We start from the raw sequence: 26776 nt of genomic DNA, 5'->3' as shown, positions 1-26776 counted from the left end.
TATACAGGAAAAACTAAGTCACATCAGGTGAGTCTGACCATGGGCAAAACTAGTCAATCTCCAGACATTTCTCTGGACACAGACTATGTAACATCCTAATTCTTTATCTACTTGCTTTTGACCACTCTGAAGGAAGTTATTAATGAGGTCCTACGGGCTAAGCCCACATTCACTGTAGTAATTTCTTCTGTGCATTACTTCCCTCAACAGGGCTTCAATATCGCAGAAATCACCAAACAACAGCAAACTACCTTTATTGAGTCAGTCACTGTGGTAGAGAGTTTATTTAGGTTTAGAGAATTGAGGCTGGTTTCTGAGATGAACTCCGTTTTTGTTAGGGTCTCTGATCGCTCAGGGTGGGCTCAGGGTGGCCTCCGGTTAGGTAGTAACTCCCTCTCTCCTTCCTTCCCCCTCCTCCCTCCCTTACCCACAAAGTCTCAGCATGCAGGCCTGACTGGCCAGCAATTCACTGTGTAGACCAGGCTGGCCTCAAGTCCCGCGGGCTCCTGCCTGCTGGGTATAATGGGTTACCACACCTGGCTAAACCTATTCTCTTAATCACTGTTTACATAAAAATTGGCTTAACCACGGAAACAGCAATAATCGCTGATAGAGCTGTTCACAGGCTCTCAACCTCGTCTTTCTCATTCGGATTTAAAATTTTACGTCGCTCTTTTGACAGCTTTTAAAGTTGTCAAATACATGACTGAACAATGTGTATTCTGCATACGTACATTTTCCCTTCTAAATGATCATTAACGTTAAAATAGCAGTTACAGCCTTACGGTAATGTCACCCAGGCGCTCCGCTCAGCGTTCCGGGCCGATCTTCCACACCCACGGAGACCCTGGTCTGGTCTCGGTGCACTGCCCACTCACCCAACACCACGGCCCCCGGAGTCACCGCGGGCACCACGCACCTCGCGCGTCTACACCGCACCCGCCGCCTCTCGGATCCCAGGAAAAGCGTTTAACTCCGGAGGCGAAGCCTTTCCCGTCGCCGCAGCCCTGAGGACAGCGAGGAGGAAAACAAAAACCCGGCGCGTGTGTGGCGGCGCCGCGCCGGCCCGGAGTTCGGTTCCATCTTAAGCTGCTCCCACTGGGTGCTCGCCAGTGACCCTCCAGGCCTAACGCCGCGGTCGCCCGGAACCTCCAGCTAAACGCCCGCGGCCACGAAAACAAGTGCGCTCCGCCCCCGCAGACGTCAGCGGCCCGCCCCCATCCCGCCTTAGGCGCCGGGACACCCCCGCCCCACAAAGGCCGAAGCCGAGGCCCCACGGGAGAAAGCGGAGCTCGGGCCACCGCCCTCCGAGACCCAGGCCGCCGCTCGACCCCGCCCCCGCGCAGCCCGCGGCCTGCCGCCCCTCCCCCACCAGCCGGGAGGTGGGAGCCCCCGCGCCTCCCCCGCTCCTGAGGCCTCGGGAGTCCTGTCAGCGCCGCCCCGCACTCGTCCGCTGCCGCAGAGCCTCTTGGGAGTTGGAGTTCTGAGACAGCCTCTGTGCACCGTAGCGCCGCTCTAGGGACTACGATTCCCACAATGCTGCGCGCCGCGCGCGCCACACCCCCACATTGACGAAGTCCAGCCATCCCGGACTACAGTTCCCGACGACCCTCGCAGCGCTCCCGCCCTCCCTCCCGAGACACGAGCCGAACTGGGCGTCAGGTCGGGGAGCCGGTCGGGTTCCCGCTCGCTGTCGCCGCCGCCGCCCCCCTCAGTGTCTCTCCCGCCTCTCCACAGCATCGGTCGTGGGAGCTGCATCCTCCACTCAGTTCGCTGTGGAGACTCCAGTCCGGGATCAGCGAGCCTGCGACGCGACACCCCGACACCCCCGTCCCCTCCGGCCCGGGCGACCCCTCCCTGGACGGGTCCGCCCTCGCCCTCCGCGGTGCCGGAGCCCCCTGGCCCTGAGCGCCCTGCGGGCCCGCTCTCGCACTCCGGCCTCGGCACTCCCACAGCCGCCGCCCCCCACCCGGAACATGGACTCCGACTCCTGCGCCGCCGCTTTCCACCCCGAGGTGAGTGCGAGCTTCGCCTCGCCGCCCCTTCCCCGGCCTTGGCTGCGCTCCTGGCCGAGCGGGACCCCGGGAAGCCGTCTCGAGCCCGGCCGCCCTCCCCCACGTTCGCCCGGCGCCCCCAGCTCGGGCCCGCGCTTGTGCTCCCCGCCGGTCCTCCGCGGGCGCCGCGCCCACCGTCCGCCCCGAGGACATGGCCCTCCGCCGCCCCGGCTCGGGCTCGCGGGGTCCTTCCCCCCCTCCTCCCCGGTGCGGCCCGGCCCCCTCGGAACGGCTACGCGCGCGGTCCTGCCGCCCCCTCCGCCGGCCAGGCCGCGCCCCGCCCCCACGGCTCCCACCTCCGGGGGGTCCGCACTCGGGAGCCGGTCTCCCGCGCCCGCCCCTCCCCCCTTCCGGGGAGCGGCCCCCGCGCCGCGCCTCCGGGCCGGGGTCGGTGTGCGGGGCGTGCGGCGGGGGCGGGGCGGGGCGCGGAGGGTCCGCGGCGTCGCAGCTGCGGGCGGGAGGCGTTGGGGCCTGCGCGGCGCCGGGACACCCACCCCGGTCCCGCGGGCGTCCCGCACCCCGCGGGGTGGGCCCCGCACCTTCCGGGGCCTGCGCGGGCGGGCGGCGCGCGCCATCTGCTCCGGGAGGGAGGGCGGGTCCGTGGCCTTCGCGGCACCGCCCCGCACTCGCGTCCGCGGCCCTAACCGCCCCCCCCCCCTCCCCGACTGCGAGGTCCCTCGGGGCGAAATTAAAGTTCTCCCGGAGTTTGGGGCCCGGTTGCGCGGCCTTGTGGCTGCCCGAGTGCCGGGAGCGCGCGGCCCGCTCGGTCGCCTGCGGGGCTGGCCGAGGGGCGGGAGCGAGCGGCCTTTCGGAGCAAGTTGGAACCGTGTTTAAAAGTGCTGCGTTGCGCGCCCCTTTGCGGGAGGCTTTCGGAGGTCGGCCCCGTGCCCCTCTTCTAGGTGGCCGAGCACCTGAGCACGGGTGGGGGGTGGTGACAAGTTGCGCGAGCAACCGCAGGGAATGTTCCCGGAGCCTTCGATGCTCCGCCTTCTCGGGAGAAATCCCTTTTTGTGGTGGGTGCTCTGGCCGTTGAGAATGGCCCCTGAGCAGGCTGATTGGGCTTTCGTCTGAAGTGCGCACCTAAGCGGAGCAGTAGGCTCTCCATTCCGACTCAGTGCAAGGGACACTTGGGTGTCCGCCATCCCGCCCCTACCAGGAGAGCAGGATGCCCCCCTCCCTGCCTTGGCCTCATGGGAGTCAGGTTTGGAGAGCAAGGAGAGATTAAGCAGCTGGTTTTTGAAATCACTTAATTTTTGTTTAGAGCCGCAGCTGCAGTTTGTTTTCAAAGTGGAAAATCTGTAGCAAAAATGGAGATATTGGAGCTCCTGATAGGCCTGCAGGGACAAACAGATGAGGCGAGTGCCAAAAGGTGGACTGTAGACAAGCTTTTTATCTTCTAGCTAGTTTCCCAGTGTTCTTGGCACAGAATCCTAAAACTCCTCTTTCTACCTTAAGAACACTTTGTTGTTTCTTGACCCCAACTCACGTTATCTTGTTTCTAGACTGTAAATTCTGCCGTGTTGTGTGAGTTGGCAATAAAAGTTGCAGCTTGCTTTGTTTTGGTCAGCTTCCCCTCCTGGAGTCTCCTTCACATATCCTTTGTTCCCCTCAACAGGAGTACTCCCCCAGTTGTAAGAGGCGCCGCACTGTTGAAGACTTCAACAAATTCTGCACCTTCGTCTTGGCCTATGCTGGCTACATCCCCTATCCGAAGGAGGTAATTACTCTAGATTTTGGAGCATCAGACCCCCAGCACCTTGGTTTCCTGCTACAGGTGCTTCACCAGTCGTGGGTCTGGAAGCGCTTGGTGCCAGGTTTGGGTGGTAGCCTGGCTTCAATCAGTTTTTTGGGGACCTAGATGAGCTCAGACAGGGAAATGATTCCAAAGCTTTAGTAAGCTTGTCTAGAAGTAATTTAACAAATAGATTTTATTTATTATTTATTTATTTATTTTTTATTTATTTATCTATCTATCTATTTATTCATTCATTCATTCATTATTTTATTTATTTATTTATTTATTTATTTATTTTTTATTTATTTATCTTGGTTTTTCAAGACAGGGTTTCTTTTTGTCGTCCTGGCTGTGCTGGAACTTGCTCTGTAGACCAGGCTGGCCTCTGGCTCCCAAATGTTGGGACTAAAGGTGTTTGCTACCACGCCTGGGTTTTTTTGTTTTTTTGTTTTTCAAGACAGGGTTTCTCTGTGTAACAGGTCTGGCTGTCCTGGAACTCACTCTGTAGACCAGGCTGGCCTAGAACTCAGAGATCGCCTGCCTTTGCCTCTTGAGTGCTGGGATTAAAGACGTGTGCCATCACTGTCCAGCGATTTAACAAACTTACAACATTCATTACGTTCACTCTAGTACTCCCCACACTCAGAAGGATGAGACATGGGAGGTTTGTTTAAAAGTTTGGGGCCAGCCTGGGCCATGTAGTGAATTCCAGACCAGCTTGACTAAGGGACTCCTTTTCAAGTGTTAATGGCAACAACAAAGAAGTTTGGGGTTTTTTTTTTTGTTTTTTTTTTTTGTTGTTGTTTTTTTGGTTTTTCAAGACAGGGTTTCTCTGTGTAGCTTTGGAGCCTGTCCTGGAACTCACTCTGTAGCCCAGGCTGGCCTCGAACTCACAGAGATCTGCCTGCCTCTGCCTCCCGAGTGCTGGGACTAAAGGCGTGCGCCACCACCGCCCGGCCAGAAGTATTTGTAAAAGCTGTAGTTGGTTATGTGCCTGTGCTGTTTGTTTTTGTTTTGAGAAGGGCCGGTACTCGAGTGGCCAGGCCAACTGTCTTTAGGAAGAATGAACCAAGTGCCATTCTTTCTCCCCTCTGCCTTGAAGATGAGGACACCCAGGCCACAGAGGGGACAATCTCTTGCCCTAGGATTCACATCTTGCCTAGTTGCTGGGAATACCAGACAACTGGGTCTTGAGGGATTCTTACCCATGCCCCATATTCTGTGTACATGGAGGAGTTTTTTTTTTCTTGCCAAGGAAAGGCCGAAGGGGAGTGGGGATGTCAGCCTCTGTGGGATTCAGACTGCTGGGATCCTGTATATATCACACTAAGCTACAAACAGAATCTGGTAATTGAGGAAATAAAATCATGGCATGGATTTAGTCTTACTGCTGTATAATGCATACTTTGTACCACATAGAATGCTGCCAGTCTTGGCAAATAATTGAATGGTACGAACTGCAGCATTTAGCTTGCTATTTGGGGGCACTAATTATCTACTTAGATTTTGCAATATTTTGGGATGTCTCCAGGGTTTTTTTGTTTGTTCGTTTTTTTTCTTTTTTCTTTTTTTTTTTTTTTTTCCAGACAGTTTCTCTCTGTAGCCCTGGCTGTCCTGGAACTCAGTCTGTAGACCAGGCTGGCCTTGAACTTAGAGAGCTGCCTGCCTCTCTTAAAGGCATGGGTCATCATGCCCAGCTGTTTTTTTTTTTTTTTTTTTTTTTTTTTTTTTTTTTTTTTTTTTTTTTTTTTTTAAAGAAGGTCAAAAATTTGAAACTAACTTAAATTCATTTAATTATAAAAATACCTGTTGGGAGCCAGATATAGCAGCACACGCCTTTAATCCCAGCACTCAGGAGGCAGAGGCAGGTGTATCTCTTGTGTTCAAGGCCAGCCTGGTCTACAGAGGGAGTTCTAGGACAGCCAAGGCTACACAGAGAAACCCTGTCTCAGAAAAACCAAGAAAGAAATCTGTTAGGAGAATAAATGCAGGAGTACTTTTGCTTCTTCAGGGAAGACTAACCCTGAGTGGGTGTTGGTAGCAGTTTTTGTAGGCTCTTGGAGGGTGGGAGTCAACTCACGGCCCCTTGCATGCTAGGCAGAGCACTCTGCCACTCCAGTGCCCAGTTACTCCTTAGCCTTTTAACTGTGAGCTTTGTCCTGACTGCAGGACACACTCAGGAAAGGTGTCCTTCCGGTCTGCTGGCACCTTAATGCTCCTGAGGTTGTACCAGTGTGATGCTGGTTAGAGTCCCGGTCCAGTTGTACTTGATGAGTGCAGAAGGACTGACCTGCTGGGGGAGGGGGGCTCCCAGCCCTGGAGCCTGGTGAAATGACCACCATGCCCCTGTTGCTCTGTTTCAGGAGCTCCCCTTGAGGAGCAGCCCCAGCCCCGCCAACAGCACTGCTGGCACCGTCGACAGTGACGGCTGGGACACTGGTTTCTCTGACATTACGTCCTCAGTGCCCCTGCCAGTATCGGACCGCTGCTTCAGCCACCTGCAGCCTTCCCTCCTGCAGCGAGCAAAGCCCAGTAACTTCCTGCTGGACAGGAAGAAAACTGACAAGCTGAAGAAGAAGAAGAAGAGGAAGCGAAGGGACAGCGACATGCCTGTGAAGGAGGGATACAGAGGGGGCTTGCTGAAGCTGGAGGCTGCAGACCCGTATGTGGAGACCCCCACAAGTCCCACCGTACAGGATATTCCCCAGGCCTCGGCTGACCCCTGCTCAGGCTGGGACTCGGACACTCCCTCCAGTGGCTCTTGTGCTACTGTGTCCCCTGATCAGGTTAAAGAGATAAAGACTGAAGGAAAACGGACTATTGTCCGGCAGGGAAAGCAGGTGGTCTTCCGAGATGAAGACAGCACCGGCAACGATGAGGACATCATGGTGGACTCAGGTGAGTGGTTCGAGCAGAGGGCTAGGTCCTGGGGTTGGCTCAGGGTGCTTAGGATCTTTCAAAGGAGAAAGTGTGGAAGGGCAGATAGGTGCTTTTTTTTTTTTTTTAATATCCTGATATTCTCTGTAGCCCTGGCTGTCCTGGAACTCACTCTGTAGACCAGGCTGGCTTCAAACTCAAGCGATCCACCCGCCTCTGCCTCCCGAGTGCTGGGATTCTAGATACGCGCCACCTCTGCTCAGATAGATGCTCTTAAAAGAGTTGTTAGCTCCTGAATACAGCCCAAGACTTACTTCTCTCTAAGTCTGAGTGCAGAAATGATGTAGCCCCCTACATGGATCTCAGCATCATTTGGGGTGCAGTCACTGCCTTGAGAGAGGAACACTGGCTCAACGAGTTAAGCTGGAGTGATGGTTTGGCCACACTCAGACCATTATGTGCAGCTCCAGGTAGGAAGGCCTCAGGAGGTCCCCACATCTGAACTGTTGTTTCCTTCCAGATGATGATTCCTGGGATCTTGTCACCTGTTTCTGCATGAAGCCCTTTGCTGGTCGCCCCATGATAGAGTGTAATGAGTGCCACACCTGGATTCACCTGTCCTGTGCGAAGATCCGCAAATCCAATGTTCCGGAAGTGTTTGTCTGCCAAAAGTGCCGGGACTCCAAGTTTGATATCCGTCGTTCCAATCGTTCCCGAATGGGCTCCCGGAAGCTGTTTCTGGACTGATTTGGAGCTGGCAAGGAGAGGCGGGACTGGAAGGGCCTGGGCTCTGTGGCCTCCCTAGTTGAACACAGACCTCCTGGCTCTGGTGCGGGCAGACCCTGCCACTCAGGTGCCTAAGCAAAGGACTAGCTGTCCAGATAAAACTGTACATAGCCAGTGAGCAGATAAAATGGTGGTCAAAGCTGCTGCTCCGGCTGTGTTCTCTGTGTTGGAGGCAGACTGAGCACCAGGTCTGCTTCCTCTGAGAGTGCGGGCATAGTCATTGTTAGCCGGTTTCCACCGTTGGGAGCTGCTGCTAGCTGTCAGTCCCGTGTCTCCTCTGTGCTTGGGAGTGGTTCTGTTTCCCTGGCCTGTTTATTCTCCAGTGTTGGTCTTTTATCACAAGTGTCTATACAGCAGCCATCCAAGTTGCCTGCCCCTTTGTGATCTCACTGCCCCTGCCTCGTTGTACTTACTGGGCTAAGGAGCTGCTTCCTTAGTGGTCTGGTGTCCCCAAGAGGAGCCCTTGGTGGTGGGTGAGCGGTGATTCTTTGGTTTTTCACTGTTTGTTTGAAGGGACAGTATGTAGCCACTTCTCCACAGAGTGGGGGTTGAGGGTGGAGGTGTCCTGTGTTCATAACTCAGTTTCTTGTTTTGCACGATATAAAAAAGCAAACCATTTTTTCGCACGATACAGCCCAAAGTACTGGCCAGTGTCTTCCTAGATGCCCTTTCTGTGCCGTTGGTCCATGCCCCAGGGTGCCCAGCGCTATCCTCTGGAAGCCCTTGGTTCTCTGTTCTTCAGCTGCTCCAGTAGCAGCCCACAGATGAAGGTGTCCTCGGGACCTATGTGCTGTTGTTCATTTAGATAATGGCTCAAAAGAATCCGCCCTCCACACAGGCTGGCCTGCCTGCTGGGTTCCTGGGGCAAGGCGAGGGTTTGATAGCGCTGTACCATCGTCAGCTTGCAGCAGTCTGCAGTTTCCCAGGTGTGAACAAGAGCTCTAGCCTGGTGGAGGGCTGCCTCATCTCCCCGGACACTAGTGGTCCTAGGGGTGAAGGAAGAGGGAGGCCCTGGCTCTGCAGTGGCCTCCTTCACCACTCCAGTGCATGTTCTCAGGAGGGTTAACAAAGCAGTGGGTCCATCTCCTAAGTACTGTTTTCTGTTAGGCCTGAGGCAGGGAGTGTCCAAGTGGGTCCCATTTCTTTCCTGTGTAGCACCTGTGTGGGGTCATCAGGCACTCCCACAGTATCTTAAGACCAAAGGAGTTCAGACTGTGACTGCTAATCAGAGCTGGGAGGGGGAGGGCCTCAGTATATTTACACTTGTCCAGTTTAAGTAACTGTCTTAGTTTTTTGTTTGTTTGTTTTTAAAATCCTGTTGCTCATATTAAAGTACAGAGAAATGCTCATTGCTGAAGCTCAGTTGGTCCCGCAGACCTCAAGGGAGAACTTTGCAATAGAGAAGGAGCTGTTCCAGAAGGTCCTGTCCCCAGGCTATTGTCTGACTCTGAGAGGAGTCAATACCTAGGACAAGTTAGAGGAATTTGCCAAAGACCCGCCCCATGACAGTACTTGTCCAGTGTTTTCACCCTGACAATAACCAAAGTTCCAGTAGTTCTATTTTTTTTTTAAGTGCATTTAAAAATAAGTGGTTTTGTTGTGGAACGGTGTAGCTGGCCATTGTTATGTGTGCTCAGAGATTGATGCCTCTGGGATACATCGACCCTCATCTCAGTGTTTGCTTGCTTTGTGTTTTTAGGGGGCTCTTTCCCTGTGGGTGGTGTGGGAAGGCAGACACCTTGGCTTGGGGGTTTACTGAGCTGGGCAGCTGGAATCAGCTTCTTTATGCAAACTGGGCATGACCCTTCTAGGGGCTCCTGGTTGATGGCTGATGATGTGGGGAGGGAAAGGTGTCACCCCCAAAGTAGACCTCTCCCATCGGCTTTGGCCAGGCCAGACAACATCGTTTACATGGTTCTGTGTAATTATAAAGTTTATGTGTATAAAGCAAGCTGTTTCTGTGAAACTGTATATTTTGTAAATAAAGATATTGCTACTTTGAGGTTGGTGTCTCCTAAGGTGTCCTGTGCTGAAGGACACTGTGGTCCTCTCCAGTCACCAGCCCAGGTAGTGGCTGTGGCAAAGCTGATTGGGTTTTGGCATTTGGCACAGTGAAAAGGATCGTGACCCGTGGCCCGCTTGTCTGGTTAACTCCTAGATCCAGTGTGCACTTGTTTGAAAGGCTTCCCTTGTTCCTCAGTCACACTGGCTCTGCTCAGGTGGTGTGCCCACCCCTGACTGATCTGTACTCCCAAAGCCACAGTCTTTAGGCTCTGCGAGTTTGGGGTTGGGACTTTCCTTGGCCCCGGCATGGTGACAGGCCTTTAATCCCAGCAGAGGCAGGCAGATGTGAGTTTGAGGCGAGTTTCCAGTGCTAGGAATCCTCTGTCCACCAAGCCGACTGGTGGTCAAGTGGGTCCCTTATCTGGGAGGCTGATGGAGGAATCTCATGAGTTCAGGCTAGCCAGGCTCGGTACCTGACTTTGACCCAACCCCCCCACCTGCCTATCACCTCGGGGAGTTTTAAACTATTAGCCGAGGTGGGGGTTGACACCTTTTCTGGGTTTCCAAGGTTCATTGGGATTAAACTCTTGGAGGCATCCCTAGGCTCCCAACTTCTTCAGAGAGCGGAGCAAGCCAGGTCCAAGCACCGGGAACCTTGCAGACCCCGCCCCTCAAGCTCCGCCCCCGAGGCCGCGTACCGCCATCTTTGTTAGGGGCAGCGGGCCCATCTCCGAGATGCCGAAGTCGTGCGCGGCCAAGCAATGCTGCAACCGCTACAGCAGCCGCAGGAAGCAGCTCACCTTCCACCGGTGAGGGATAGGAGGCCGGGACCCGACACTATGGAGTTCTTACAGGCCCCAGTGCACCGGGCGGGAGCTGCGGGAGGCCCAGGGTGTGCGGGCGAGGTGGACCGGGACTGCAGGGAGGGGACGTCCAGGGCGTCAGTGGTGCTCCCCCAGCCTCAAAGCCTGAGCCCCGTCGGACCCTCTCGGTGCAGGCTTGGGCTGGCCCATCTCGCCTGGAAGCATTAGGTGCCCAGTGTGAACAGGCGGAGAGTGGCTGGCGTCTGGCCGTGTCCCTGCTCTGGCCCCTTGCTGCCTGCGTCACTTCGAGGGAGGCCCAGGCGGAGGTACATGGACTGGAGGAATGAGCTCCCTCCAGGATGGCCGGGCCGCGTGGCAGGGACTTTGATCTTGCGAAGGTGGTGGATACCCAGGCCTGTAGTCCCAGGACTCCTTTTCCCAGCACAACTAGTGCGTAGCCCTTTCCAAAGAAGCACCCGTCAAGGCTTCCAGCAATGTCTGTGCCTTCAGGCCTGGCAGCCTGCTCGCACCTGGTGTTCCCCTCCCCACCCGCCCCCTCCTCGGGCCCCAGAACGCTGTTTCAGTGCTTCTACTCAAGATTAGCAACCATAGAAAAATGCACACATCATTTGACAGTTCACAGAAGACTCTCCACTTACAGTCTCTTCTCACCCACCCGCAGGGAGATAGCTGTGGCCAGGTTTGAGCCTTAAGTCATGGAATCGGAGCGTGTGCTTTTCTTCCTTCTGGGCACGGTCCTCAGAGTCATCCTTGCCTCACACGCACAATCGAGCTCTTTTCTGCACAGTAGTCCATTGAACGAACACGTGTCAGAATTTATGTCCTGCAAATGAAGGGCCTCTTGGTGGCTGCATGGGCAGTTACCAAGGGACCTGTGTCTTCTGGTCATGTTTCCGTTTATTTGTGTGTGGGCACAGATGTCACAGTGCATGAGTGGAGGTCACAGGACAACTTATAGGAGTTGGTTTTATCCTCCCACCATATAAATTCTGGGGATCGAACTCAGGTCATAAGGCTTGACAGCAAGTGCCTTTTCCGCCTGAATCATCTTGCTGGCCCTAAAATGTGTTTATTGACATGTAGTTAGTGCACATACCGCTCAGCTTCCTAAGGACATTTTTCATGTGTGCATTCTGTGCCTTGCCTGCTCACCTGTGTCCCTTCTCCTAGGCAGTGTTGCTTCTACTTTTTTGTGTGGCCCAGGCTGGCTTTGAACTGGCCCCTCCTGCTGGAATCTGAGGCACGCACTGCCATGTCCAGTTCTTCCTTGTATGGCCATGTCATCTGCCTTTGTCTTACCTGACTGCTCATTAGCTTCTGACCGGACTGGTCTTTTCCCCATGTCCTAGGGCACATCTTGACCTCTGTCAGACTCCCTGTCCTTCCATTTGCCGAGTCCTCCCCACTTCCCACACATGCGCTGACATGTTCAAGATGGAGCCATCCAGAGCGTATCCAGAGTGCTGAAGTCTCCCAGGCTGGCAGGTTCTGCAGGGACGTCCCCAGGCACGTGTGCCCATCTGCCACTCCTGTACTTGGTAGTCTGAAAAGCACCTTGAACTTGACACCTAACATTTCAAACTTCTCTTCACCCAAACCTCCCCTTCTCTATGGCAAACACGAAGCTCCTTTTCATTGTTTCATGATCCGCAGGCAAACCTTGATACTTGGCTTTTTCTTTCTTTTCTCTTTTTTTTGGGGGGTGGGGTTAGGGGGAAGACAAGTCCTTGGCTGGCCTGGAACTTGCTATGTAGATGAGGTTTGGAACTCATAGAGATCTACCTCTCTCTGCCTCCCAAGTGTTGCGGTTGAAGATGTTTGACATCACACCTGGCCTTTTGTTGTTTTTGTTTTTGACACGGAAGTCTCATTGTGGTACACCAGATTGCCCTTGAACTCAAAGCTGTCCTCCTGCCTCAGCCTTCCAAGTGCTAGGATTGCAGAGTCAGCACTTTCTCCTGCTCAATCCTAGTTCTTACTGCAGCCTGGGTGGACATAGGCCCCCTCTCCTTCCCTCATTCAGAACCTACAGAGACCTCATCTATCTATCTAAAGTTCTGCGTCATGTGGCCGGTCCTTCTTCCTCCAGGTCCCTCACTCGCACCCATCCTCTGTAAAGGCCACAGGGTTTGTCTTCCACTTGCTGCAGGGTCTGTTCAAATGTTACCTTGGCCAGCTGTAACTCCCACAGGGCTTCCTCCGGCTTCAGCCCTCACAGTCCATCTCAGCTTGGTTTGCTGCTGTTTAGGATGTAGGATCCTGAAGGGCAGGGACTCGGTCCTGTGCACTGCCATGTTTTGGAAGGAAACCAGGGCCTGGGAAGTGGTGAGTGACAGGAAGGAGTGGTAGCTCCTGGCATGTGCTTTGGACAGATAGCTCTCTTGGGCTCTTTTTCCATGTTCATGATCTTGGGCTTCATATATATATGCTGGTAACAGCCATGGTGAGTGTCTGGATGTTAGATACGACTAACAAAGTGGATTACTGAGTTTACAAAGCTGTGCCATGGAATGCTGTGCCTGTAGGTTCCCATTCAGCCGCCCAGAGCTGCTGAAGGAGTGGGTGCTCAACATCGGCCGGGCCAACTTCAAACCCAAGCAGCACACAGTCATCTGTTCCGAGCACTTCAGACCCGAGTGCTTCAGTGCCTTTGGGAACCGCAAGAACCTGAAACACAACGCTGTGCCCACCGTGTTCGCTTTCCAGAACCCCACGCAGGTATGGTGCTGGTCTGACATCCAGCCAGTGGGACTGCGTGTGTGTGTGTGCTGAGTGAGGAGCTTAAAAAGAAGCTGGAGCTGGGCTGAAGGGGTCGCTCAGTTGGTAAGAGTACTGGCCCAGGATGGAAGCAGCCCTGGGTTCAAGCCCTCGCACTCTGTAAACTATGGTGGTGGTACTGTAATGTGGAGCCAGAGGCAGGAGGGTGAGGCCGGCATGGGGTACATGAGACCCCTCCCACGCCCCAAAAGAAGTGATTTAAAGCTCCTTTAACACTAAAGCACGTGTGCTGGGCCTGGGGTGGTTGTTCCTTTGGCAGAGGTGCTTGCCTGGCATGCACGAAGCCCAGGGTTGGATCTCCAACAAGACCTGGGCTGTGCATATGTGCAATCCTGTCATTCCAGAGGTGGAGGCAGGAAGATCAGAAGGTCAGTCATTCTTGGGGTTTGAGGCCAGTCTGAGGTACATGAGAACCTGTCTCAGAACAAACCAAAAAGCCAGGTGTGATGGTACACGCCTGTAATCTCAGCACTCAGAAGGCAGAGGCAGGACTGCCACCATCCCAGCCTCAAGTACATTCAGTGCATTCTAGGCGTGCTTAGAGTGACAGTGGACAGAGGCTGCAAGAGACCTGAGCAGGTTTAGGAGGTCCAGGGCTTCACTTCACAGCCCTCAGGGCCCCCAGGCTAAAGTGGCATTAAGAAGCTGCGGATAGCCACTGTGGGCACAGCCAGCAGCTAACAGAGACTTCAGATCTGCAAAACCTTCTGATTACATGGCGCTCGCTGTAGGGCCAGTGTTCACTGAGGATGGTTGCCAGTCTCCAGGGTCCTTGGAACCATGGGGACCCGGTCAGGTGCTGCTGACCCCGGATTTGGGAACGTATCTAGTGAAAGCAGGGGTAGGCACAGCTGGGTCCAGTCAGTATTGTTAGGTGTGCCCCACTTCAGGCTGCGCAAAGGGACTGGGGTGTCCCAGGCCCCTGTCTGGCCCACTGTTAGGTCCCACTGTGTCCTGCCTGAACCAGAGCTGTCTTGTGGCTGGTGAGGGAGGAGATGCTGAGTGTACCAGCTCTCCATACATCCCAGGGTTGCTATGGAGGGCAGCTCCCAGTCAGGCAGTGCACTCACAAGCTTGAGTTTGGTGAACTCGGAGTTAGAGCATCTGAAGACAAAGCAGAGTGTTAGGTTTGAGTTCAGGGTACTTTCCTCCTCAGAGGGAAGCTGTGGCCTCGGGCTTCCCTGTCCTCTGGCATCAGACCTCAGTGGGTCACAGGCTGGAGTCCTGGAGTAGGTGGGAGAATGAGACAGGGCTCTTACTGCGGATGCACAGGACTTGGTCACAGCCCCCATGTAGGGATTACTCAGGGATGGACAGTGGCAGCTGTATGAGGATCCGGTGTCTGCCGGCTCAGCCATCTTGACTCCGCCTGCTGTTCCCAGGTCTGTCCTGAGGTGGGGGCTGGTGGGGACTGCACACTGGAAGAGTTTCAGCCTCCAGACACTGAAGGCCCTGTGAAACAGGTAAGACCCGGGGTACAAGCTGGTCTCAGAAGTGCCCCCCAGAGGACCCCACAGAACAGGAGCAGAGGGATAGGTGGCGGACTTCAGAGCTTCTCCTAAGACCACCCAGACGGCGGTCAAGCACCACCAGGATTTCACCAGGGAACGAGGGCTGGGGCTCAACCCGAAGGGTAATGGGCATTTGTGACCCCAGCTCAGATGCCTTCTTGCTGGGGACACAGGGCCACCCGGACAGCTTTTCCTTGGCACTCACTGACCTCTGTCCTCAGGTCTCACCAGAGAGAACAGAAGCAATGGAGGCTCCTGGACTGCCAGCCAGCCCCACGGGGTTGAGAAGGCCCCCTCTGGGACAGCCCTCTGATCACAGCTATGCCCTTTTGGACTTGGATACCCTGAAAAAAAAACTCTTCCTCACACTGAAGGAAAACAAGAGGCTCCGGAAGCGCCTCAAGGCCCAGAGGCTGCTGCTTCAGAGGACGTGTAGCCGCCTGAGAGCCTACAGAGAGGGACAGCGGGGACCGCGGGGACCGCGGGGACAGCGGGCCAGACGGCCAGCACAGCGGAACTGAGCCCAGGCCGGCTCTGGGATGTGCGGATGGTGGCAACACTCTGGCAGGAAGCGGTTTTCAGCTCTGCTGTGCACATTCCCACTCGCTTCTGATGCTGCGAGGTGTCTTGAGACGGTGGGACTGGATGCCTTGACAGGCAGTCATCAGGGGAGGGGCCAGCGCCGGGGGAGGGGCCAGCGCCGGGGGAGGGGCCAGCGCCGGGGGACCGGAGGCACAGCCTCAGGTCTGCTAGGCTGAGGACCGCGGCTATGGGGCCAAATGTTAGGAGTTGTCACAGTCCTGCCAGAGTTAACTCCAAGGGAGAGGTAGCGGTTCTTGCAGTCCACCTCCAGGAACATGTTTAGCCTGTGGGGTCTTCCTCACCTCCCCAAAGGTCCCCCACATTAGCCTGTATTTCTGAGTGACTCTTTCTGGCTTGGTTTGTGTAAACATGGAATAAATTATCTGAACTCTAGGTTTAGGTGTGCTGCTTACACTCTTTCCCTGATACAGGACAGACAGGGTGTGACTACCACTACTACAGAACTGACTTAAATAAACATGGGGTGTGGGCTGCAGAAACTTTTTTTTTTTTTAGGTCTTTCGAGACAGGGTTTCTCTGTGTAGTTTTGGTGCCTGTCCTGGATCTCGCTCTGTAGACCAGGCTGGCCTTGAACTCAAGAGATCTGCCTGCCTCTGCCTCCCGAGTGCTGGGATTAAAGGCGTGCGCCACCACCGCCTGGCCCAGAAACATCTTAATGGTTAAGAGTACTTACTGCTCTTTCAGAGGATCCAGGTTCAGTTCCCAGAACCCATATCATCATATGTAATGATGGCTTGCCACCATCTCTAACTCCAGTTCTGGAGGATTTTTCTGCCCTCTTCTGGTCTCTGAAGGCACCATGTAAAGATACGGTGCACACATGCAGGCAAAATACCCACACATGAAGAATGTGTTAAAAAGTGAAAACGATAAAAATCTATCTGAGAAGAGGTAACTCCAGCACTCAGGAGGCTGAGGCAGGAGAATCATGAGTTCTAGGCCATCCTGGACCACACAGCCAGACCGTGATGAAAAAGCAAGCACAAACCTTGCATCTAGCTTCCTTCTTTTGAGGTTCTGTATCTCAGGTGAATAGTTAGCACAGACTGGAAGGAACCCCAGCTTCAAGCTGCAGCCAGTGGTCTAACTGAAGCAGCAGGATGGGAAAAGGCCTGGGGCACTGCGGCCATCTACTGACCCTTTCTAAACACACACACACCAAAGCGGCCTCAGCTTTCAGGTCAGGTTTATTGTCGGGCAGGGCTCCCACAGCCAGCGTCACACAGAGGAGGTGGCAGTGCCCAAGAAGCCACAGCACTGAGTCTGGCTCATGCAACGGTGCAAACCGCACACCAGTCTGTGGGGCAAAGAAACATCCTCTAAAAAAAAGGAGATAAATACAACAGAACTGAACCGCTTACAACTGAAGGGTTGTGAGAATGTGAGGCAATACCTGCCTTCAGCAGTTACTGCTGCGGGGCCAGGTTCAGAGCCACTGCTGGTGTCACACCTGCTCAGAGGGGTAGAGCCCGCAGTGACATCTAGCAAGTGTGCGACAGAAGAGGTCTGGGAACTGAGACTCCTTAGAAGGGACCCCGTGAGGGCCTGGCCCGGCGAGCAACAGCGCCACCTGCTGGGGACTCACTAGAGGTGCAGGCACCTGGGCCGGCCTTGGGTCCACACCCAGGATTTGGCAAACTGGCAAAGCTCCCCTCCTTCCAACACCATCTTCCAGAGGAGTGGTTGTAGGCAAGGCAAGACAGGTGTCTCGTGGTGTGGGGTGAAGGGGCCACCGGCAGCAGCAGGGTCTGTTTTCTTAGCAGTGTGGGCAGTGTGCCTGGACAGTGCACCCTGGGACCTAGGGTCTCCCCATTCTGTCCCAAGCCAAGGCCTGGAGGAATGATTTGAGAAGCTCTGAAGTGGGAAGAAAGACACTAGTTTCCAAAGCTGTTGTTCTCAGATAAAAAGAAGTTTTATAAACCCACAGTCCTCTCCAGTCCACTCTGTAATGTTCCAGAAGAGAAAGGTGGTTTGTGGGAAGTCTACTGAGCAGCCCGTGACACACCTTCCTCCTTTCCATGTTCCCCATGTGCAGCGTGGACTTCAGGAAGGACAGTCTCAATGTGAGGATAGAATGTTCCAAACACCTCCAGAGAGCTGCTGTGCACGGCCACTCGTGGTGAGGACCAGGACTGGGTGACCTGAAGAGTCAGGTTGGGCCCTGCCCTCCAGGAACATGATCCTTGGGGAAAGATATGGCCGTGCTGTGGTCTGGCCAGGGTGGGGCTCCTCAGTCCTTACCCACAGTACCCACGAAGCTAGGCTGTCTGCATGTCCCTTCACATAATTGATACAGTGCCACCTTCTTGAGGAATAAACTAAAAACATCTCATGTCTGGGTTTTCCCTGCTTCCAAATTTGTAGACTCCCAGGAAAGTATTTCTGTAGCCTTTTTGCTCAGGTTCTCAAGTAGTTTATCCGTCTGTATCGATCCTGTGAGCTGGAAAGAAAAGCACAGCGAAAGGCCAAGTGAGCTTCCTCCACACCTCCTGCACCAAGGCTGGGCTAGGAGCACCTGCTGCTGAGTTTCTCAGGTTTTGAGGCAGGGGTTTTCTATGTAGCCCTGGCTGGCCTGGAGCTCAGAGCCCGCCTATCCCTGCCTGCTGCCTCCCACTACACTCAACTTGAAGCACCTGCTTCTGCACCCAGGAACAAGGTGTCACTTCCACACAGCCTCTCATAGCTGCGGCAAGAATGGGCCTCCTGCCCCGTTTACAATTTCTGTGTACGAGTGTTCAGCCTCTATGTATGGATGTGCACCACATGCATGCCTGGTGCCCATGGTCAGAAGAGGGCGTCAGGTCCCCAATAACTGGAGTCACAGATGGCTGTGAGCCACCGTGTGGGTGCTGGGAACTGATCTGGGTCCTCTGCAAGAATAACAGGTGCTCTGAACTGCTGAGCCGTCTCTCTAGACTCTGTTTTCTGAGACGGGGTTTCTCTGTGAAACAGTCCTGGCTGTCCTGGAACTCGCTCTGTAAACCAGGCTGGCCTTGAACTCACAGAGATCCGCCTGACTCTGCCTCTCAGGTGCTGGGATTAAAGGTGTGCACCACCACTGCCGGCTAGATTTTTTTTTTTTTTTTTTTTGAGACGAGCCTCACTACGTAGCCCAGGCTGGCCAATGGTGAGCTCCAACTCCATCTGTGACAAGGACAATACAATCACCTCACAAACTCAGCTGTCACTGATGAACCTGGAGAGGGAAGCTGACACCAAGGGGTAGCTACTTACACTGCTTTGGTATCCTCAGGGCCTCACTGTCGGGCACCATCACCTGATGCAGCACACCTCGGAACTGGTAGAGCACGCGGAGGCTCTTCTCCTCCCCAACACATGGGTCGTAGAAGCCTGGCAGCCCGGCCTGCAACAAACAGAGGGTCAGCCCTCAAGGCCTGCTCTGCTCCCCTCTGCCAACAACTGGGCACAGCATGGAGGAGGAGACACACTTTGGAGCTGGATGAAGGAAGGAGAATTTAGACTTGTTTACTCAGGTAGTGCTAGACTGGCCCTCAAGCCCCTTTTCTCACGTCCAGATGAGTCCACACCCTCTTTCTGGAACTTGCAGACAAATGACATGCAAGTGCCAGGAAGAGAGGTACTGCTGCTGGGTGGCATCTGGTAGCTCAGTGGACACTTTCCAGGTGGATTTCAGGGTCCATGGAAGCAGGCAGTGGCTCCAGGACAGAAGCTATCCAGACACTCTAAGGAAATGGCCACTGCAGGCCTGACTGTCCTGGGCACATGGAGCTGGAGCCCAGACTGCCTTCTGTTGTAGATCCTGGGAGCAGGCAGCCTTGGTGACCCGTCTGCATACCTTGGAGGCCTCGGTGAGGATGAGCTTTGAGTCCTTCACCAGGCACTGCAGCGGCACAGTCACATCGATCACCTTCACCTTCTCGTTCCTCCTGCTCTTGTCATTGACAAATTTCCCGTACCAGGCGTTCACGATGATAAGCCCTGCGGACAGAGCAGCAAGGGCTGCCACAGCTCGTCCCGCCACTTCGCTTTGGAGATTGGAGACCCCAGCGCCCAGCCCAGCCCAGAGAGGTGCGCATCCTCACCCATTCTGGACTCCTCTGCTTCGATTATTCTTCGGACAGATTCCTGCATCAGCCGAACCTTTGAGAGAAGACGGACATGTCGGGGACCCTGGACTTGTTTTGGTCAGAGAATGACAAACACCCAGTTTGTGTCCATGTCAAGATGCCTGCTCTTGGACGCAGGGAAAGGAGCACACGCCCTGAGCTCAGCTCACCCATCACCAAGTTTGAAGCCCTCAGCCCTACTTGAGGTAGTGTTGGGGAGTCACCTGACAAGGCACACCCCACACTGTGGTGATGTGTTGTGTGCCCTAATAAACTTGCCTGAGGATCAGAGGACAGAGCCAGCCACTAGATTAGACACAGAGGTCAGGCAGTGGTGGCATACACCTTTAATCCCAGCACTTGAGATCTCATGCCTTTGTTTGGGGAGCACACACACCTTTAATCCCATGAAGTGATGTCTGGGCAGAGAAAGGTATATAAGTTGTGAGGAAACAGGAACCCACTCTCTTTAGACTGAGGATGTCGTAGAGGTAAGAACTAGGGGCTGGCTGCTCTGCTTCTCTGACCTTTCACTTTCACCCTGATATCAGGCTCTGGGTTTTTTATTAAAAGACCATTTAAGATTCGAAGACCACCACATGATGACCCCAGAGGAAGGGACAGCACCTTTCTCCCTTCTCAGTGACTCTGCCCATGCAGGTGATAGATGAGAAAATACTGAACACACGGTCAGTATTTAAGAACAGATATACACAGTGATGAATTTCAAGGCTAACCTGGGCCACATAACAAACATGAGGTCGTCTCTAACGCAGAGTAGGATCCTGCCTTAAAACAGACACTTCAAGTGAGCAGCTGGAGCCCCTACTTTTCTTGAGAAGGACCTGTGTTCTTTGTGGGGAGGGCCGTGTGCGGCCCCCCAAATGAACATGTTTGCCAGGGAACATAAATGGCCTCACGTGGTCTCTCAGCCATGTGCCTTTGTAGCCTTTCCTCTGGTCACAAGAACCCCATGGCACCCTGCTGTTCAGCTGTGACATTCTGCTCCCTCACCTCCGTAACAGTAGTACAGGGAGGGAGGAGAAGAAATGCCTGCTGCTTTACTAAACCTCGTTAGGCTTTTGGAGGGCTGTGTTCATCTCAAGGCACAGACCAGGCTCCAGAATGTGCCCCTCAGGTCACAGAAAGGCTGTGGGTAAATGAGGTTGTTGGAAAGAGAAGCCCTTGGGCTCTGGGACCAGCACTGGACAGTAAGGAGTTTCCTCCACAGTCCAGCTCCAGCAGGACGGGCTGGAGCAGGGTGGGGAGGCGGCCGCCCGGGCGCTGGTCTGCACAGCGGCAGTGGGGTACTCACAGCAGCTTCCGCCTCTTGCTTCTTCTGCAGGATGTCACTGGCTGTGCTCTCCCTTTGCTTCTCCAGCTCCCTTTCAGAGAGAAGCGGGCACAAGTGACTCTACGGCGAACGCACTGCGCCCCCTGCTGGACTAAGCCCAGTATGCAGTCTGTGATGGTAACCTCCAAAAACCACCCCAGGCCGGCCTGGCCGGCAGAGCTTCCTTTAGTTTGGGATTTCCTTCCCTGTCCACCTCCTCCATGGAACTTTCTGAACTGCTGTTTCCTTGGGAGAAGACTCCAGCAGGCAGACAGCTCAGACTACTTAGGATGCAGAAATACCCGCTCCTACAGCCAAGGGAGGGACTCAGGGTCTGCCCACACAGAGCTGTCAGATGGAGCACGTTCTTTGCTCCAGGACTTAAACATCCATGGGAACTGAGTCCCTACACTGCAGTAATAACAGAGGTCATGGGCAGCTCCGAGGCTAACAAAGGGCCTCTCCATCACTTGGGTGTGCGAGGGATGCTTGGACTCAGCTTTGGCTGAGGGGCTCTCTATAAGAAACTTCAAAGCTAGGTCTGTTCTGTGGTTTCCATGACTACAGTTAGTGTGCATCACAGAACAGACCCATTCTACTTCAAGTTCAGTGCCAGGGTGAGATGTCTACGAAGGAGAGAGGGAAGCGGCATTTGTGCTGGTCCTGTTTGAAGCCGATTTTATAAAGCAAATCGAGTCACTTCTGGGGGGTGGGACTGACCGGCCAGAAGGGAAGGAATACAGTTCCCTGCTGCTGCAGCTGGCTAACAGCGACTAGGACCTGTCAGGACCTGGACGCCATGCTTAGCACTTCCCAGCATTAACCTGTCTTCTTTTTGCAGGGTAGACCCAGTCATCTTTCCAGTTTAGGAGACCAAGGTAGAGGTTCTTAGTGCAAAACTCACTTCTCCTTCTGAGCCCTGAGGTATGGTTTGATGATTAAACGGTGCATCGCCAAGTAGATCACCAGTGGCCCCACAGTGGCGTAGAACACGGCACTAGGGAGCAGTTGATCCGTCAAGTGAATAGGGAAGAAGTAGGTCTGACTGGCCCTGTTCAGCCTGTGGGAAGCAAGAACAAAACACACAGGGTGTGTCAGGTCTCCCACGGAGTAGTGGGGTCTCAGCCATTGGGAGCCACTTCCAGAAACCAGCACAGCAGCTCCAAAGCTGACCTCAAGGGCAAATGGAGAGTGAACGCTTAGCTGGAGTCAATGTCCCTATAGCTGTGCTTTGCTCCAGGAGAGGAAAGCAGCCCTGGAGACAGCCTGTCTCAGTAAATGAGGTGTTCTAAACAACCCCAGAGACTTCAGAGGCCGAGGGGTTCCTGATTAGTGGCTCCACAGAGCAGCTGTGAACGTGACCACATATGAGAGCTAGGACTGGGTCTGGAGAGATGGCTCACGGCTACAAGCACTGGCTGCTCCTGCAGAGGACCCACTTTAGTTTCCCAGAACCCCACACTGGACAGCTCACAGCTGCCTGTAACTCTAGTTCCTGGGGACCTGAGGCCCTCTGTTGACTTCCAAGGGCACCTGCATGTATATCTACATATAAACAGACATTCACACATAAGACATAAAAATCTTAAAAATATAGTAACAGGGCTGTATTCATGTTTTGAGATGAGGGGCAGGGAGGAGGTTTGTCTCGCTATGTTGCTCAGACTGCCCTTGAACTACTAGGCTCAAGTTATCTTCCTGCTTCAGTCTACCTCAGTCAGTACCACCACGCTGGGCCTCAGATTAGTGTTTATTTTATTTTAAAAGAAAGTGTTGTGGAATAATCTTTTTGTACACTGTGAAGATGTGTCACTCTGATTGGTTTAAAGGGCACTGGGAAGAAGGCAGGGACGCCTGGAGATGAAGCAGCAGCAGCATGGGCAGTACAGAGTAAAGGTAACTGAGTCATGTAAAAGATATGAGTTACAAGGTAATAAGCCATGTACTTAAAAGATATGGGTTAAGTTATAAGAGCTAGTTAGTATCAAGCCTAAGCTATCAGCCGAGCATTTATAATTAATGTCTTGGCGTCGTTTTTGTGAGCTAATGGCACAGAGAAAGATACAACAAAGACAATGAAGCACTGACCAACAGTAGGACAGGTGAACATGAGCACATGGGACTGGCATATTTCCATTGTACTCCTGGGTACTTCAACAGAACCCAGGGCCTTGTGTGTGCTAAGCACATGCTGTCCCATTTAGCTACCCACCTCATTCAGGTATGTATGCATGAATGCATTTGTTTAAGACAAGGTTTCCCTGTGCAGCTCATGCTGGCCTGGCACTATGTAGCCCAGGCTAGCCTTAAAATTGTAGCAATACTTCTGCCTCAGCTGGGATTATAGGCATGAGACACACTTGGCTCAAGTAGCAGTCATCTTTCCTTTCTTCCCTCCCTCCATCTGCTGGGCTTATTGTGTATTCGTGGCTGGCCTGCTGGAACTTGATATGTACCTGCCTCTGCCTCCTAAGGATGGGATTAAAAGCATGCACACATAAGCAAAAGCAGAAGCATGCGATAGCACCGTGCACAATTAAGCAACACACTCCTAGTGAAACTAGAAAACAGCTTGAACTAGATAGTGAAAATACAACATCAAATGTGTAAGACGAAGTAGACTGTAAAGGGGCTTCATTGTTGTAAAATGTTCTTATTAGAAAGGACTCAAGTGTGGCATGGTCAAGCACTCCTTTAAGCCCAGCAGTGGGGATGCGGAGGCACTCAGATCTTTTCGAGTTTGAGATTGGCACTATCTAGTAAGGCCCTGTCTTTTTAAAAAAAAAAAAAAAGGGTGGAAAGGATGTACCTTGCCAATAGGGTGACCACAGAGGACAGGCGGGTAAGAGGAACAAACGAAACCAATGCTTAGAAGTTTCACCCTTATTATGCATCAGTTTGGCTCCCTGAATATCAGCTGAATTCCTCTGTGTGTGACAAAAAAAAAAAAAAAAAAAAAAAAAAAAAAAAGTTTCACCCTTAGAGAAAGAGACACACTGCTTCAAACACAAAATAGCCAAGTTGACAGAGGTGAAACAGAAAATTCTTAAAGCTCTATGTTTGTGAAAGAAACTGAATTCATTTAGATTTGGGTCCTATCCCCAAGACTCCTCTTTACATACAAGTATTTGAAAATATGGACTATAACATTTATGTCAAGGGTAAGGGACATCCAACCAGCATAAAAATTTAGTTTGAAGGAGCCAGAGAGGCAGCATAGTAGTTAATGCCATATGGAGGACACGAGTTCAATTCCCAGCACCCACACCTGGAGGCCTGCAGCTGCTCCAGGGATGTGACACCTTGGGCCCCTCACAACACTCACACTCATGTGGACAGACCCCCACACAGTATTAAAAACAACAAATCTTTAAAAAGTTTAATTTGGGCAGCTTAATACTGTCACAGGAAACACAGGGTGACAGGTGACCTACCGTCCCTGAGAAGCTAATTCAAAGTAAGTCATCATCACAAGTGCTCAGACAGAACCTAGCAGAGTATGGGGCCTCAGCCTCACTAGTGCTCTCAATTCAGATAAAAGAGGGTTAGAGTGCATATAATCAGCGGTATCCAGGAATTGCAGCTCAGAGGTGCAAAATGGTAGTGTGTCTGCAGAATCCTACGCAATCTCACCAGTACTATGTTTTAAAAAAATTATTTGATCCTTGTGCATGTGTGACTGTATCACATGCACACAATACCTGCAGAGGCCAGAGGGGGACACCTGATACACTAGAGAATTTAGTTCTCAAACTTTTTGGTAGATACATGTGCACATGGAGGTCAAAACAACCAAGTGTCATTCCTAAGGATTTGTGTTGTGGAATAATCCTTCTGTACACTGTGTGACTATATGTCGCTATGATTGGTTTAATAAACAAGCTGACTGGCCAATAGCTGAACAGGATAAAGTCAGGCGGGAGAGCCAAACTGAGAATGACGGGATGTGGAAGGGCAGAGTCAGAGGAGTTTTGAGCCAGATGGAGAATGAGTCAGACATACAAAATGAGATAGAGGGCCTCAGTGTAGTACATGGATTAATAGAAATGGGTTAAGTTGTAAGAGCTAGTTAGTAATAAGCCTGAGTCATCGGCCAAGCATTTTGTAATTACTATAAGCTTCTGTGTGTTTATTTGGAACTGGGCGGTCAGTACAGAAAAACTGCACCTCAGTTTACAGAGTTGTTCACACTTTTGTTTTCTTAGACAAGATCTTTCATTGGTCTGGGAGTTGGCTAGCAGGCTAGGATGGGCCCACCAACAAATCCCAGGAATCGGTCTGTCACTGACTTCTCAGCCCTGGGACCAAGCATCTGCTGCCACACTGGACTTTTCACATGGGCTCTGGGGTCAAACCAAGACTTCATTGCAAACACTTTCCTGAGTCATCTAGTCCCAGGCCTCCCTGATGCTAGGATTACAGACCTGACTGCCGTGCCCACAGACTTAAATACCAGCTTCTTATGGTGTCTAACATGAATGCTGTACAACACAGCTGCCTTACTGCACTGTTTGTGCCTGTGCAACTTTTCCTCCATGATTTCTGATTCAGGGTGGCTTAAATCCACACATGTGATATCCACGGATAGAGAGGGGACACCTGCATATAAACTGGAGACTTAGGAAGTGGCCAGGATGAGCCCTTAAGGCAAGGACATTGGAAATACAGTACAGCCATTCCTTGGGAGTCATGGAGCACAGGTTCCAGGACTCCATCCAGATACCAAAACCTGTAGATGATGGTACTAAAAAGCACGGGCCAGACTGGGCCACTGTGGAAGAGTCTGCACAGACAAGGACTGTGCCCCACAGAGCTGCTTCTGTTTGCAAGGCAGACAGAGAGAGCCAGGAAGAAAAGCAGAGCTCCAGCGGGCTGTCCAAGAATCCCAGCACAGAGAAGCGTAGGGTGGGATGGAGAGGCAGAAGCTATCGACTCCACATCAGAAGAGGATGGACAGCTGCCCTCTGCCGAGAAGGAAGATGCCCAGGTGGTCAAAGGCCCCTTCAGAGAGGGCTGGGAAGAGGCCCAACTGCAATACAACAGAGAAGGAAGCAAACCTATAAGCCAGATGTGTCCATGTCTGAAATCTCAATACCGAGGTAACTGAAACAGGAGGATCCCAAGTTTGAGTTCCAGGACAGCCTTGGCTATGTGAGACCACATCTGAAATAAAACACCCAAAGCCCAAGCACTCAGACAGCACTTCTGAATGACTAGGCAGTGTAGAGAAAGAGTGCACGTTGACATGCTATTAGACAAGAAGGAATCTGATGCTGTGGATGCCTATGGTGGCACTGGGTGGGAACAGGGCTGCTGAGGTGTGAGGGACGCAATGATCAACACATTCCCAGGGAAGGTGGGGCAGAGCCTAGGCCTCCACCAACTCACAGCTGGGTTTATGTTCTCCTTGACCTCTGCTCATGCAGCTCAGAAGCAATGGCACACTCAGGAATTAAACCTCAGCCCCTGGTTAGCAAGAGTCAGGCTCAACTTACTTGACTTTGAGAGACACACCCTGTGGGACGCCAATGCTCACAGCAGCACCCAAGACACTGTGTCGGGAGATCTTCCTCTCAGCTCCATACTCCACTATTGTTCCAAAGAAGCCTGCCCTGTGGGGGCAGAGCACAGCTGCTGGCACATGTTAACCTCCAGGCCACACGGCCACACACAGGAGCTGCTTGAAAATAGAGCCAAGTCCCTATGCTTCCCCCTTCCCCCGCCCATTATCCACGGGAGCAAATGCCATGATGCTTCCGTGGGTATCAGCGGCTCTGGGACATCTTGGAGGTTCTTTAGCAGCAGAGCCTCTCAAGGCTGGCTACAAAGCAAGGGGCAGTCAGGAAGCATCCCAGGAGTGACAATAACATAGTGCCCATCATAGCTCCACCCTGAGGGTCCTCCACAGATCTGGCTCGTCTCTGTTGAGCAAAGCCGAGACTTACTTGAGGGATCCTTTCACACGTGTCTGGTCATCATCCTGGAACTTGTGCTGATAGCTGATCAGTGCAAAGGAGTGAGGGATCCCCAGCTGAGGAGAGGGGAGAGGGATGCAGGTTCAGCCTCACCATTCTGGAAGAATGCCTGCAGGAAGCTTCATCAGGACAAGTGTGTGAACATTTACCAGCAGCTAGTACAGCCTCTACTGATTGTGTAATGGCATGCTGAGAGATGACAGTGATC

At 53.0% G+C, this 26776-nt stretch overlaps 3 protein-coding genes across 3 annotated transcripts in view; 2 read left to right on the top strand and 1 right to left on the bottom strand.

Annotated features, from left to right (window-relative positions):
• The first annotated feature begins 1572 nt into the window (after positions 1-1572).
• Positions 1573-9454, top strand: Phf13 (PHD finger protein 13). Its single transcript, XM_059255456.1, has 4 exons — positions 1573-2015; positions 3670-3771; positions 6153-6687; positions 7187-9454. Exons 1-4 carry the CDS (start codon positions 1977-1979, stop codon positions 7411-7413), a joined length of 903 nt encoding a protein of 300 aa, XP_059111439.1. The 5' UTR covers positions 1573-1976; the 3' UTR covers positions 7414-9454.
• A 224-nt stretch (positions 9455-9678) lies between these two features.
• On the top strand, positions 9679-15090 carry Thap3 (THAP domain containing 3). The gene is made up of 4 exons (XM_059255927.1): positions 9679-10265; positions 12806-12998; positions 14441-14521; positions 14791-15090. The coding sequence occupies exons 1-4, from the start codon at positions 10192-10194 to the stop codon at positions 15088-15090; spliced, it is 648 nt and encodes a 215-aa protein (XP_059111910.1). The 5' UTR covers positions 9679-10191.
• Positions 15091-16341: 1251 nt separating this feature from the next.
• The window catches only part of Dnajc11 (DnaJ heat shock protein family (Hsp40) member C11), a 55531-nt gene continuing 45096 nt past the window's right edge, over positions 16342-26776 (bottom strand). The window contains exons 9-16 of the mRNA XM_059255455.1: positions 26539-26624; positions 26089-26205; positions 21498-21653; positions 20576-20645; positions 19237-19294; positions 18990-19132; positions 18407-18536; positions 16342-17612 (exon numbers count right to left, since the gene is read on the bottom strand). Of these exons, the coding sequence (XP_059111438.1) occupies positions 17587-17612; positions 18407-18536; positions 18990-19132; positions 19237-19294; positions 20576-20645; positions 21498-21653; positions 26089-26205; positions 26539-26624 (786 nt within the window). The 3' untranslated portion in view covers positions 16342-17586. The remainder of the gene's footprint in view (positions 17613-18406; positions 18537-18989; positions 19133-19236; positions 19295-20575; positions 20646-21497; positions 21654-26088; positions 26206-26538; positions 26625-26776) is intronic.

Source organism: Peromyscus eremicus, chromosome 2 (assembly GCF_949786415.1).
Source record: "Peromyscus eremicus chromosome 2, PerEre_H2_v1, whole genome shotgun sequence".
Classification (NCBI taxonomy): Eukaryota; Metazoa; Chordata; class Mammalia; order Rodentia; family Cricetidae; genus Peromyscus; species Peromyscus eremicus.
Note: the sequence above shows the minus strand (reverse complement) of the source record. Positions and strands in the feature narration are given on the sequence as shown.

Coding starts and splice junctions, on each gene's coding strand:
- Phf13 (XM_059255456.1), top strand. CDS start 1,977: ATGGACTCCGACTCCTGCGCCGCCGCTTTCCACCCCGAG. Junction 2,016..3,669: donor CCGCCGCTTTCCACCCCGAG/GTGAGTGCGAGC, acceptor TCCCCTCAACAG/GAGTACTCCCCCAGTTGTAA. Junction 6,688..7,186: donor GGACATCATGGTGGACTCAG/GTGAGTGGTTCG, acceptor GTTTCCTTCCAG/ATGATGATTCCTGGGATCTT.
- Thap3 (XM_059255927.1), top strand. CDS start 10,192: ATGCCGAAGTCGTGCGCGGCCAAGCAATGCTGCAACCGCTACAGCAGC. Junction 10,266..12,805: donor AAGCAGCTCACCTTCCACCG/GTGAGGGATAGG, acceptor CTGTGCCTGTAG/GTTCCCATTCAGCCGCCCAG. Junction 14,522..14,790: donor CTGAAGGCCCTGTGAAACAG/GTAAGACCCGGG, acceptor CTCTGTCCTCAG/GTCTCACCAGAGAGAACAGA.